Below are 12,576 nucleotides of genomic sequence, written 5' to 3'. Positions count from 1 at the left end.
ACACATCAAGAATGGAAGGAGAAGCGACATTGAGACGGCTGATCGAGAAGGTCAACCAAATTCGACAACAACATGCTACCGACTTGAAGAACATGCGCGCCCGGCACGAAGCTGACCTCGCGGCGCTGCGAGCTGAGAATGAGCGCATCCGCGCCCCTCTTTCTTAGCGCCCCCCTGATCAGCCCCCTCAACCAAGCCATGAACACGAGGAAGAAGGGCACTCGGTTTCCCAGCCACCGACTGCACCCAGGGCGGTGACCCATAGGTCTATTGCGCATAGGTCACATGTACCGACGCATAGGTCAGACCACGAAGTTAGCAATGCACCCGCCCAGGCTCTAGGACATAGGGCGAGCATCCGCCGTCATCCTTTTGTTGACGACATCATGGAGACGCCCCTTCCTTTTGGATTGAAGCCCCTCAACATCGACCGCTATAATGGCACTACTGACCCGGATGAGCACGTCGACCTGTACGTCACGCAAGTAAACCTTTACACTAACGATGATGCTATCCTGTGTAGGGTTTTCCCGACCTCGCTTAAGGGATCGACACTCGCTTGGTATACTCAATTGCCAGCGGGATCAGTCGATAGCTTCGACACTCTGGTAAGGCGATTCACGGCGCAGTACGCAACGAGTCGACCTCATCACATCACATCCGCCGCCTTGGCCAGCCTCAGACAGGGCGACGACGAACCATTGAGGACATTCATGGAGTGCTTTGCTAGCATCTCCGTCAAAATCCGCAACCTAAACCCCGAGGTCGCCCTACACGCCATGCTCATGGCACTCAACCCAGGGCCTTTTGTTGACAGCCTTTGTCGGTGACCTCCCCCGGACATGGACGAACTTCGTGCCCGAGCTACAGGGTACATTCAGATGGAAGAGCACACTGCTTTTCATGACCAAGTTCGTGGGAAACCACCGGGAAAGCCAGACCATGGCCACAAAGATAAGGTAAAAGTCACTCAGAGACCGCATTGAGGAACTCGTCCAAGGAGGGCACCTCGGACAATACGTCCAACGACAACAATCTCACAAAGGAGGCTACCATGGACGAGGATGAGGACGAGGCTGAGGTTCTGGTACTCACATAGATCAACCCTCTAGATCTCAGCAAAACACAGGCGGAGCAGTGAAGGCCGAGGTAAGTCATTATATAGGAACGACCCCCTTACGTGGAGTCATCAATATAATTGCAGGTGGCTTCACAAGGGGAGGCTCCAGTAGCTCGACGCGTAAAAGACACTTACGGAGCATCAACAATGTCCATACTGACACTTCGGCCCCGCACCGCAACACACCACCCATCACCTTCACGGATGACGACTACACCAACATTTGTCCAAACTAGGACGACCCCATGGTCATCGTGGTGGAAGTAGCAAACTGGGAGGTCCAGAAGACGTTGATCGACCAGGGAAGCTAGGATGACGTCCTATACTGGCCGACATTCCTAAGGTTAGATATCCCACACTCCCTCATTCAACCTCACACAGAACCCCTAGTTGGTTTTGCAGGAGAACGAGTCCACACTCGAGGATACATAGACCTGCTGACAACCTTCGGGACCCCTCCTGACTTAAGGAGGATCATGGTCAGATACCTCCTCGTTGAGGCCAACACATCGTATAACATCATCATCAGCAGGCTGACGTTGAACCAACTTGGAGCTGTGGTATCTACCCCTCACCTAAAAATGAAATTCCCAGGGAACAATGGGAAGATCATCTCAGTTAGGGCAAACTAGAAAATAGCTCGACAATGCTATGCCGAAAGCCTGAAGGTTTCGCCATCAGAGGAGCACCACTGACATGAGCCCCTACTATTGCTCATATCACTCAAGAGGACATCACTGATCTGGACCCGAGGTCGGAATCCTATGACAATCGACCAAGTCCAATCGATGAGCTGACCGATCTGCAAATCGGGAAGCTCCCCGGCCAATGCACCAAGATAAGCCAACACTTGAGCAAGGAGTTACGGCAACAACTTGAAGTCGAAATCTCTAAAAATGCCGACCTCTTTGCATGGTCCAGCGCCGACATGCCAGGTATAGACCCTAACCTTATCTGTCACAGGTTGGCAATCCACAGAGAGGCCAAACCGGTGGCCTAGAGGAAACAGAAGGTTGGCGGTGAGAGACAAGAAGCTATCATAGCTGAGACGCAAAAGCTAATAAAGGCAGGGTTCATCCAAGAAGTCCGGTATACCACGTGGCTAGCGAATGTGGTACTTGTTAAAAAGACTCGGGAAAATGGCGTATGTGCGTCGACTACACCGACTTGAACAAGGCGTGCCCTAAAGACTCATACCCCTTACTAAGCATTGACAGGTTGGTTGATGGAGCATCCGGGCACACCCTCCTTAGCTTTCTAGATGCTTATTCTGGGTACAATCAGATCATGATGTACCCACTGGACGAGGTGCACACATCGTTCATCACCGACCACGCCAACTTCTACTATCGCGTGATGCCATTCGGCCTCAAAAACGCGGGAGCTACTTATCAAAAGCTGATGGACAAAGTCTTCCACTAGAAAATTGGACGGAATATGGAAGTCTACGTAGACGACATGGTCGTCAAGACCATATCGGCCAATGCCCATGTCGCTGACCTAGCCGAGGTATTTAATCAAATACGGAAGTACAACATGCGTTTGAATCCTGACAAGTGCGTCTTCGGAGTCCAAGGGGGCAAATTCCTCGGCTTCATGATCACCCATAGGGGTATTGAAGCCAACCCGGACAAGTGCAAAGCCATCATACAGATGCATAGCCCTCACAATGTCAAGGATGTCCAACGCTTGGCAGGAAGGTTAGTATCCCTTTCTCGTTTCATTCTCAGGTTGGCAGAGAAAGCGGGACCTATCTTCACCTTGCTCCGCAAACCAAAAAACTTTGAGTGGACTGACCAATGCGAAGAAGCTTTCAAGAGCTTCAAAACTTTCCTCACCACCCCGCCATTCCTACAAAGGCCGAATCATCATTCTGACCTCCTTCTGTACTTGGTAGTCGGCGAGAGTGCAATCAGTGCGGTGATGGTGCAGGAGCGCGATAAGAGCCAAACTCCTATATACTATATCAGCCGAGTTCTTCAAGATACAGAGAAAAGATACCAAACAATTGAGAAGCTGGCCCTCGCATTGGTCACCTCGGCCTGACGCCTCTGACCCTATTTTCAAAGTCACCAAATCATTGTCAAAATGGACTACCCAATCAAGAAAATCCTGAGGCCCAAGGCCCATATAAACCCTAATTCATACCAAGGTACGTGCATTATATATATGAGACCCATACACCCACATATACTAACTTTAGCATCGGAGTCTCTTTTACAGGTACCACCCCCACTTCAGAACAACCGACGTACCTAGCGAATGAGGCTCACCGATCTTGCCCAGCAGATCGTCCCTCACAACCGATCTCCGGTAAGAATAATAAGAATATTTTTTTTAAAGCTATTATACATATATTTTTTTGGAAAGGAAAATACTTATATGATGCCATGATATGATGACCAAAGAATGTACAAAAAGGGTGTAAATTTCTCTATTTTTTTATTTTTTATTATCAGTTTGCTTGTTTTAAAATTCCAGTCCACTCTTATTAGAACAAATAATGAAAACAAATGCTGAAAACAAATGCACACACACATGCTCAATCAATGTACACCCACGAACGATCATGTTTGAATCCTTAGTATGTGGTCCCTGTCAAGAAAAGTGCATTGTATAGGACAGTTCTAATCTCACTAGTCTTAAGGCCCCCAAGGTGCCCCCATTATAGGGACCCAGTATCTCTGTCGCCGTCACCTGACAAACTCTAAAGTCTGTCACAGTATTTTGGGCTAGAGTAACCACTTATCACCTTGAGTGTGATTTCCGACAAGGCTCGCAGGCTCTAAGGCCAAACTTGGGCCGGTCGTACGTCAACTACTCCCTATGTTTAATACCCTCATGCACCCGGGTGTAGGAGGAACTGTTGTGTGCAAAGGATTGTGTACAATTTTATTCAACCAGATACATAATTTAAACCAACAAACAGATGTTACAGCCAAACAAATAAAACAAACAAAGTAAAGGGAAAAAAATATTTAAATTTATTTTTTATAATGCTAATTTCATCATTTCTATGGGCCTAACCTTCTTAAAACTTCTCCAGTGGAGTCACCATCTGTCGCAACCCAAAAATTTTCGATCTCGCGACCTATGGTTTAGATATCCTTTTGAAAATCTCATTAATTAAGGAATGGACGGACACCAGACTAATCCTTAATTAATGGTTTTGAAAACAGGTTCATGGAGTCTCCACCAATGTTTTACTTAAAACATTGAGAAAAAAAAAGGTTTTTAAAGATCCAATACTGGCCTTGATAACCAAAATTGGGTTTGGGGGTCGATTACGTGTAGGGAAGGTATTAAGCACCCCTACAACGCCCTTAATCGGTACCCTTATGATGAAATTAGCATAGTAAGAATTAATAATTTAAATATTTGATCCCCTTTATGAATTACTATTTACATGCTTAAAATTTAAATTGCACAATTAACCCTAAAATGTCTACATGATTGCTTTTGTTATAACAATGTCTATTAGAGATGGAAAATAAAAGATAGGGAAGAAGATAAAGATAAGAAATAAAAGATAGAGAAGAAGATTGATTGAAATACCTCGTAACAAGCTTTGTTAGATCTTCACATATGAAAAATCAAGGTGCTTTGTGGAAACCTTTCGTACTACAATTGCCTCACCGAATCTCAAGAAAGAAATACAATAGGAGAGAGAGAAATAGGGAATTTTCATGCTCAAAGGAGTCTTATTCGAAATTTCCCTCGCTCCCTCGTGAATTGTGCCCGAGTCTTCTATTTATAGGCATCAGAAGGGGCTAGAACGGCCCGTTACGGACTAGTCCGTTATGGCTAAAATAAGAATCTGGAACGGCCCGTTCCAAAAGTGGAACGGCCCGTTCTGGGTTCGAATTTTACTTACAACAAGCTATCCCGGAACAGCCCGTTCCAAACTAGGGTTTTAGGCCCATTTGATGATTTGGAACAGCTTGTTCTAGTTTTAGAACGGCCCGTTCTAGGCAAGTCTGTTATGGGTAAAATAAGAATCTGGAACGGCCCGTTCCTAAAGCGGAACGACCCGTTCTGGGTTCAAATCTTGCTTATAACAACCTTTTTTGGAATGGGTCGTTCCGTTTTGGGAACAGCCTGTTCCAGTCTTGGGAACGAACGATTCCGATCTTGGAATAGCTTGTTCTGGGATACTAAAACTAGCTTATTTAGGCTTTAGGTCTTCTGATGTCATGTCCTATTCTTTCCATGCTTCGGGAGCTCCTTTCCTTGATAATAGACGTCTTGTTTTTGTGAGCCCGGGCGAAATTGGGTGTCTACAACTGCCCCTCTTTACTTGTCCTTTGGAATAGCTATGTGTTGCTTTTCCAAAGACAAGTAAAGACGTAGACATTTCGTCCGGGTCTTCTCTTCGTCTCTTTGTGTTGGTGCTTCTACGTTGCTTTTCTTAGATAGGTGTATTTGCTCGTATCCTCGCCCTTTAGAGCAGTTGAGTGTTGGTTGTGTACTCTATTGAGTTTAGGGTTTAGGGTTTAATTTAATAAATTTTTTTACAATTACTTTTACATTACTTTTGTGAGTTATAAATTGAAAATAAGAAAAATAAAAAATATTTTCTCAAAATATATATACCGTAAATAAGTCTAAAGGTATAAAAGGTTTGAAGATAGATTAATTTTTTTTAATCAATCATATATATTATATATTAATTGTGATTGATTATATTCTGCTAGAACTTTTAGGAACTATTTTTTAAAAGAGAATATTTTAATTTTAATTTTAATTTTTTTTTATCTAATTTACTTTATTAATTTTTAAAATAAACTATCAGTTAATAAAAATTAATTTTATGTTGTAATATAAATTATTATAAATTTAAAATATAATTTTATATATTTTAAAATATTTATTTATATAAATCTTAAATATAATATATACTAAATATAATATTTATTTATATATAATTTATTATAAACTTTAATTATATATAATAATCATTTATCATGTGAAATACACATATTAAAAGATTAATTATATTTTATGAACCAAGTACTACCGTTCTTCTAATATTAATTATGAAATCAACAATAATTAAAGAGTAATAAATGCTCCTTTAAATAATTGAAAAATAACTGGTCCTTTGAAAATAGCTGTCTTAAGTGTACTACTTAATATACTTGTTAAAAATTAAATGGTTTCTTGTTTTCATATTTCACTAATCTTCTAATGAAATGTTTTCTTTAAATACGAAAGACATTATCATTTCTAAAACTGATTTTAATGACGGCCCTTCTTGATTTTTTTTTCTTAAATAATACTAGTACTGCTATAATTTTTTTATTTTAATCATAATTCAACAGATTAGAAACATTGTCAAAATAATAATAATTAAAAAATAATAATGCGCCTAATCAGTTGCTATGTAATAGACAATACATAAACATGACAACTCATGATTTATTAAGTCCAAAATTTAGACAAAACTTAATACCTTACCGTTAATTAAGCTACACAGAAATTGTTTATATATAAAAATAGTTGTGAATGTAAATAAAAGAAATTTTGATTATGGTTATTATTATAAATTTTGATTATGTGGTTATTACTAAAAAGAAATTTAAATTTTAAATAAAAATAATATTAAAAGTATTTAAGAAATTACATTAAAAATTTTCTGTTTAATCTTATTAAAATTTTGTCAAACAATTAAAAATCATTTATATACAACTCTTGAAAAGTTTAATTAAAATATTTTTCTATGTATAAAATTTGAGCAGTTGCCATTTGGCTGGGTTTTCCATTCTCTCTCTCTCATCTCTCTATTTCTTTCTTTCTCTCTCTTTTCACTCACAACCCACCTTGGATTGTCTTTCTGCGACCAACACACGAACACAGACACTTGTGTTCTTAAGGCTTTGTTCATCACCCAACAACACTTCTGTTTCTCCGATTTTGCTTCCAAAACTCATTGCTTCAAATCTTCAATCACTCACTCCCCACTTTCAGATCGGTGTCTCTCTCCAACACAAAATAAGGTTACTCTCTCTCTCTATTTTCTGACGCAATTTTATTCCTTACAGCACACTCTTTCTCGCCCATGACGTTTTTTTCTCCAAAATTTGATTTTTTATCACTGCATGTGAGAAACAAATACTGGGTTTTTGGTGGGTTTGATCTCACACCCTTTTGTTCTTCGGATATTTTTGGGATGCTTTTGTTTATGGTGGTTCAGTAGTGATGCTGAATTGGTTGCATGCAAATGGGTCTTCTCCCAAGATTTTTATTGAAAATTTTGGTTTTGAATCGTGGGTGTTTTTCTTCGTTGTCTTCTGTTTCTGAAATGATCTTCCATTGATGAATTTGTCTGGGTCTCAATTTTGCTGTCCTCTGTCAAAGACTTGTGGGAAAATGGGCTCCGATATTCTAATGCGAAAGTTTTAAAGGGCATTTGTGAGTTTTGAATATGGGGTTTTGGGTTTTATTGGAAATTTAATTTGGTAACTGTCTTTGAGCTTGCATGCAAGGGATCAATGTTCTCATAACCCTTTTAAAGTAATCTGGAATGTTCTTTTTATTTTGTCTGTAAAAGGGTACCTGTAAAAGTGATTGAGTGAATTGTTAGTCTGACATTTTCGCAAGGTTTGATTTGCCTACTCCTAGAATTTATTCTCTGTTTAACCTTTCAACTTTTTAGTTCTTTTATGGAATCCATTTTGATTTTGTCTTTATGACTTCATTTTTTTTCTTCAATTTATTCTGTGTAGTGGTAAAGCAGATTAACAAAACTGTCACTGATTTCTTGTTGTTTGGAAATGAAATGTATCCTGCTGCTAAATTACAAGATCTCTCATTTTTTCTCCTTGGACTGGTTTGAATTTTGCATTATATATTTAAAATTGTTTTGTTTAAAGGAAATTGCAACTCTGCCAACTACATGTACATGATATCATGTTTGACAAAATGTTTTGAACTTTTCTTGCTTCCCTACAATTGACGGTTTCCTTTAGTTGTTGGAATGCGTGTTAGGCATGTAGTTTATTGTGGATCTTAAAAGCTTCTCGATGAACTCTACAAAATTGATGATCTTGCATTAATTATTTATCAGTTTCTGATTTTCTGGGGCAGGACTGAAGATTTTAATTAGTTGCTTTCAGTCTTGAAGTGCTAAGTTGAGTGTGAGATGTGAAGTGATTTTTAACAGTGATAATTGGTAAATGGGGACCCAAACTATGGGGTCTCATGGTGGTGGTGGAGATAGTAATGGAAAACAGTCCCCACAGCGGCCTCTGGTGCGGCAAAACTCGATGTACAGTCTCACCCTTGATGAGGTTCAGAATCAATTGGGTGATTTGGGGAAGCCGCTAAGTAGTATGAACCTTGATGAGCTTCTAAAAAATGTGTGGACCGTTGAGGCAAGCCAGACCATTGGTGTGGACAATGAGGGCACAGCACAAGCTAGTCAATCTGCTCTGCAGCGTCAGGCTAGTCTGTCATTAACTGGAGCACTAAGCAAGAAAACTGTAGATGAGGTTTGGAGAGATATCCAACAAAACAAAATCAATGAGGAGAAGAAGTTCCGAGACCGACAGCCTACTTTGGGAGAGATGACATTGGAGGATTTCTTGGTGAAAGCAGGTGTTGTTGCAGATGCATCTTCTAATATAAAGAACACTGGTACTATTATTGGGGTTGATTCAAACGTGGCGATACCACAGTTTCCTTCGCAGGGACAGTGGATACAATATCAACAAGCACAATATCCGCATCCCCAACAAGGTTTAATGGGGATTTATATGCCTGGCCAGGGTATAGCACAACCATTACACATGGGGGCTGGTGCTTCGTTGGATGTTTCATTTGCAGATGGTCAGGTGGCATTGCCATCGCCGCTGATGGGAACAATGTCAGATGGGCAGACACCTGGAAGAAAAAGGAGCACTCCTGAGGACATGATAGAGAAAACTGTTGAGAGGAGACAGAAAAGGATGATAAAAAATCGGGAATCTGCTGCCCGTTCTAGAGCCAGGAAACAGGTTACCTTTCTTTATTTTGAGAATTATGTTATTTAAATCCTTGTTTAATTAGTTTTTCCCTTAGTAAAACCCCTAAATGTTATCATAAATGTTACAAACAGGCATACACAAATGAATTGGAGAATAAAGTCTCGCGTCTGGAAGAGGAAAATGAAAGGCTGAGGAAACGAAAGGTTAGGTTCTGCTCTGAAATTCTAGTTTAATTTCTCAAGTGTGTTTTGCTGTTAATTCAACTTCCTGAATATTCCTTAAGTGAGATCAGTCCTAAAATTGATTAATTTCCCCTTTTATGGAGTATATTTCCAGAATAAAATTTGAGACAGTACAATCTTTAATTCAAATTTTCAATTATTATTGTATCATTGTATGCATCTTCTAGAGATAGGAAACTCTGCATATTGTGATTCACTATTCAAGATCTGAATTTAGAAGTGTTAAGAAATTTTTTCTGACTATGAAATATATTTTCCTCAACTTCGTTGAGCATACCTCACTCACAATTCGAAGTCATGCAGTAGGTTTAATTTGTTATTTATGTGACTTGGTAATTAAATCAGATATTTGAATACCATTAACTGCTACTTTGTTTATTTTTCCTTTCATCGATTTTTCTTTTATTCGTTCATTTTGATTCTTTTTTTAATGTGCATATGCATTTTAATCATTTCAAACATATTTCTTACTCTCAGCCCCTTCCAAAAGATTAAGAAAAATAGTCAAGTACATCTTTAAAATCTTAGAACAATAATGTTTTGAGTGACAGGATGATATATTCACATGATTGTTATATATTTTGTTTTGCCCAGGATGATATAATCTTAAAAGGACACTTCTTTCCCTCCCGCTTTTGCATTATCCTTCGGTTTTAAGATTTTTATGGAAACAACTTATTTCGGTGGACTGTGATGCTCCATGTCTTTACGGCTTTCATTTATCCATACATTGTGAATGTGAACTGACTCTCAGCTGGATAAAATTATAATAATTTTATTTTTTTATATATATTTCTGGATTTAGTGTTTGATTAATCATTAGGTTTAGTTTATAATTGGAAAATGAAGTAATCAAATGAGCTTTCTATATATATGCCATCTAAGTCTAGAATATTATATACATGAGCGTGACATAATTAGCAACCCTGCATATATTTTTGCACTAAACTAAACTACTTTGTTATGTATAGTGGCTTTAGTTGATTGCACTTCTTTTGTACATAATTTTCTTTTAATTTTCTATTGCAAATCATTGATCAATCCTTGTGTGTTTGTGTCATTTTGGATGCCTATAATTGTTTCTGCTATATTAGAATAAAATAGGATTGTATGATCAATGTATCCTTAATACACTGATAAGCTATATCATTTTTCTCCTCTTGTTTGTTTTCTGGGTAAGTCCTTTATGGATGGTGCATCGATACGAGCTGTGCAATGGGATGTCTTTGTGATGATTATGATGCTTTTGAATTCTTCAGTGTTTGAGAAGATTTTAATGTCAGTGTTAACTGTTTTTATTTAATGAGGCATTTGAATTTTAGTGGTTATATTCTTTACATTAGTTCATGGAGCAATAAAAGTTGGCTTATTTTAGAAAGAAAAATGGGTGAAGAATATTGGAGAGGGCTTCTTATCGTTGAGGGATCAACCACAAATCTATAACATGAATGAAATTTGTTGAATCATTACAAAAACAACTTTGCTGACATGATATCATTTATTAGGATTAATTTCTCTTCTTGTCACTATATACGATTTGTTCAGCCAACTATTTGAGTCTGGTTTAATTTTCTGACAAGAAGTCTGCCACAACTCTTGGACTTTTCCTTTCCCTATGGAGATACTACAGTTTATCTTTTACAAAATTTTCCTCTGAAGTCTGATCCCAATGTCTTATGATGTTTCACCTACATAGTTCATGGTTACTTGTCACATTACATAAGTACTACTATCATGCACTGGAGTTCCATATTTTGAACAATGCCTTGGATTTTCTGCTGTTTCATGTAACTTGGCTTTTTGGGTTAGAGTGAGCTGGTCTTTGATTTTTACAAGCTTTACATTCCCTGCACCCTCTACAATTTGAGTCGATTGTTAGAAAGATATTGGAATATAAATCCTTCATTCAGCCATACTATACAGAATCTCATTGCATGAATTCTGATTGTTAACATAATCACTTAAACTTGATAAAATCATGGTATAAACATATCTTCACTGCTCATTCATTATACATGGAACATTCTTACTTCCGTATTTCTACAACATTAACACTGACTAGTTTATAAATTTTTCTCCTCAACTTGCAGGAGCTAGAGAAGATGTTGCCATGTGCACCGCCTCCGGAACCTAAATATCAACTTCGCCGAATAGCATCAGCTCCATTCTGAGGTCTGTACCTAGATGTAGAGGTTTGTAGATATGAGTATCAGGAAATGCTCCTTGTGGATTACTGTGAGGTTGAATCTTGTATCTCAGGAATAGTTATGTGATGCATTTTTGCATCCAACGGCTTGCTTTTAATTATTATTAGGTTCTTTATAACTTCTCTTTGAAGTTCCTTAGAAGAAAAAAAAAATTATGGGATATAGTGTAGTTTTACCGTTCACAATATAGCCTTTTCAATCATGGCTCGAGTTACTTTGGCATCTTGGGGATGACATACTTGTGGGGTCTTGCCATTTTTCAAGTTATGGGAAAATAGGGCCATTGTTAATTTTCAATGCGGAGATGATGTTGATCATCAATTACTAATCACTTTTTTATCAGCAGGAAACATTACAATAATGAAAATATGGATTAAATTTAACATTCAATTTTACTACGTGACTAACCCATGGTTCTTCGTAATCATGGATTAAGCGTAGCGGTTCTTAGTAATCATGGGTTCAATTTATTGTTAATTTTTCTCCACTGTTTTTTCCCATTGAGGAAGGGAATCATTGCCGAGGTGCATTTAAAATACATACTCCTATACTTTAAATCAGAACAGAACATATAATTGAAGAGTGAGTTCCCACAATCTGAATTAAACATTTGGAAGACTTCATTTTCTCCGAGTGTCGTACATTGCAAGTAGTTAAAAATATTTATTTCAGCTATTACTAATTATTTCTGAGTTAATCACTTATACACTGTCGGTGTAAATTTTTTTTGCACTAACAATCAATTGTATCTTTTAATAGTATCATGTCAGTTGTTTATTTAATGAAATAAAAATAAAATAAAATAATTTAAAAAATATGATTGATTGTTAGTGTAAAAACTTTTGCACTGCCAATGTATGGATGATTAACTCTATTTCTATTTTATCTTTGTCCATATATTTAATTTCTTTTAGCTCCATATATGTTTTAGTTTAAAATAACCTTACATTTCAATTTGCATTATGTATTATATATTTAAAATATAATTTATATAATTATAACTATTTTCATTATGAATTTTAATAATATAAAACTACTTACAG

At 37.8% G+C, this 12,576-nt stretch overlaps 2 protein-coding genes across 3 annotated transcripts; both read left to right on the top strand.

Annotated features, from left to right (window-relative positions):
• The first annotated feature begins 386 nt into the window (after positions 1–386).
• Positions 387–830, top strand: LOC145950461 (uncharacterized). The gene has a single exon (XM_083061551.1). The coding sequence runs from the start codon at positions 387–389 to the stop codon at positions 828–830; it is 444 nt and encodes a 147-aa protein (XP_082917677.1).
• A 6,035-nt stretch (positions 831–6,865) lies between these two features.
• Positions 6,866–11,830, top strand: LOC109812345 (ABSCISIC ACID-INSENSITIVE 5-like protein 2). Of its 2 annotated transcripts, none has more exons than XM_020376289.3 (4): positions 6,866–7,116; positions 8,207–9,114; positions 9,216–9,287; positions 11,417–11,830. In XM_020376289.3, exons 2-4 carry the CDS (start codon positions 8,296–8,298, stop codon positions 11,495–11,497), a joined length of 972 nt encoding a protein of 323 aa, XP_020231878.1. In that variant the 5' UTR covers positions 6,866–7,116; positions 8,207–8,295; the 3' UTR covers positions 11,498–11,830. The 2 variants fall into 2 exon arrangements, with proteins under 2 accessions (XP_020231878.1, XP_020231879.1); XM_020376290.3 differs by having other exon boundaries at positions 8,187–9,114.
• The last annotated feature ends 746 nt before the right edge of the window (positions 11,831–12,576 follow it).

Source organism: Cajanus cajan, chromosome 8 (genome assembly GCF_000230855.2).
Source record: "Cajanus cajan strain Asha chromosome 8, NIPB_CcT2T_4, whole genome shotgun sequence".
NCBI lineage: Eukaryota > Viridiplantae > Streptophyta > Magnoliopsida > Fabales > Fabaceae > Cajanus > Cajanus cajan.
Note: the sequence above shows the minus strand (reverse complement) of the source record. Positions and strands in the feature narration are given on the sequence as shown.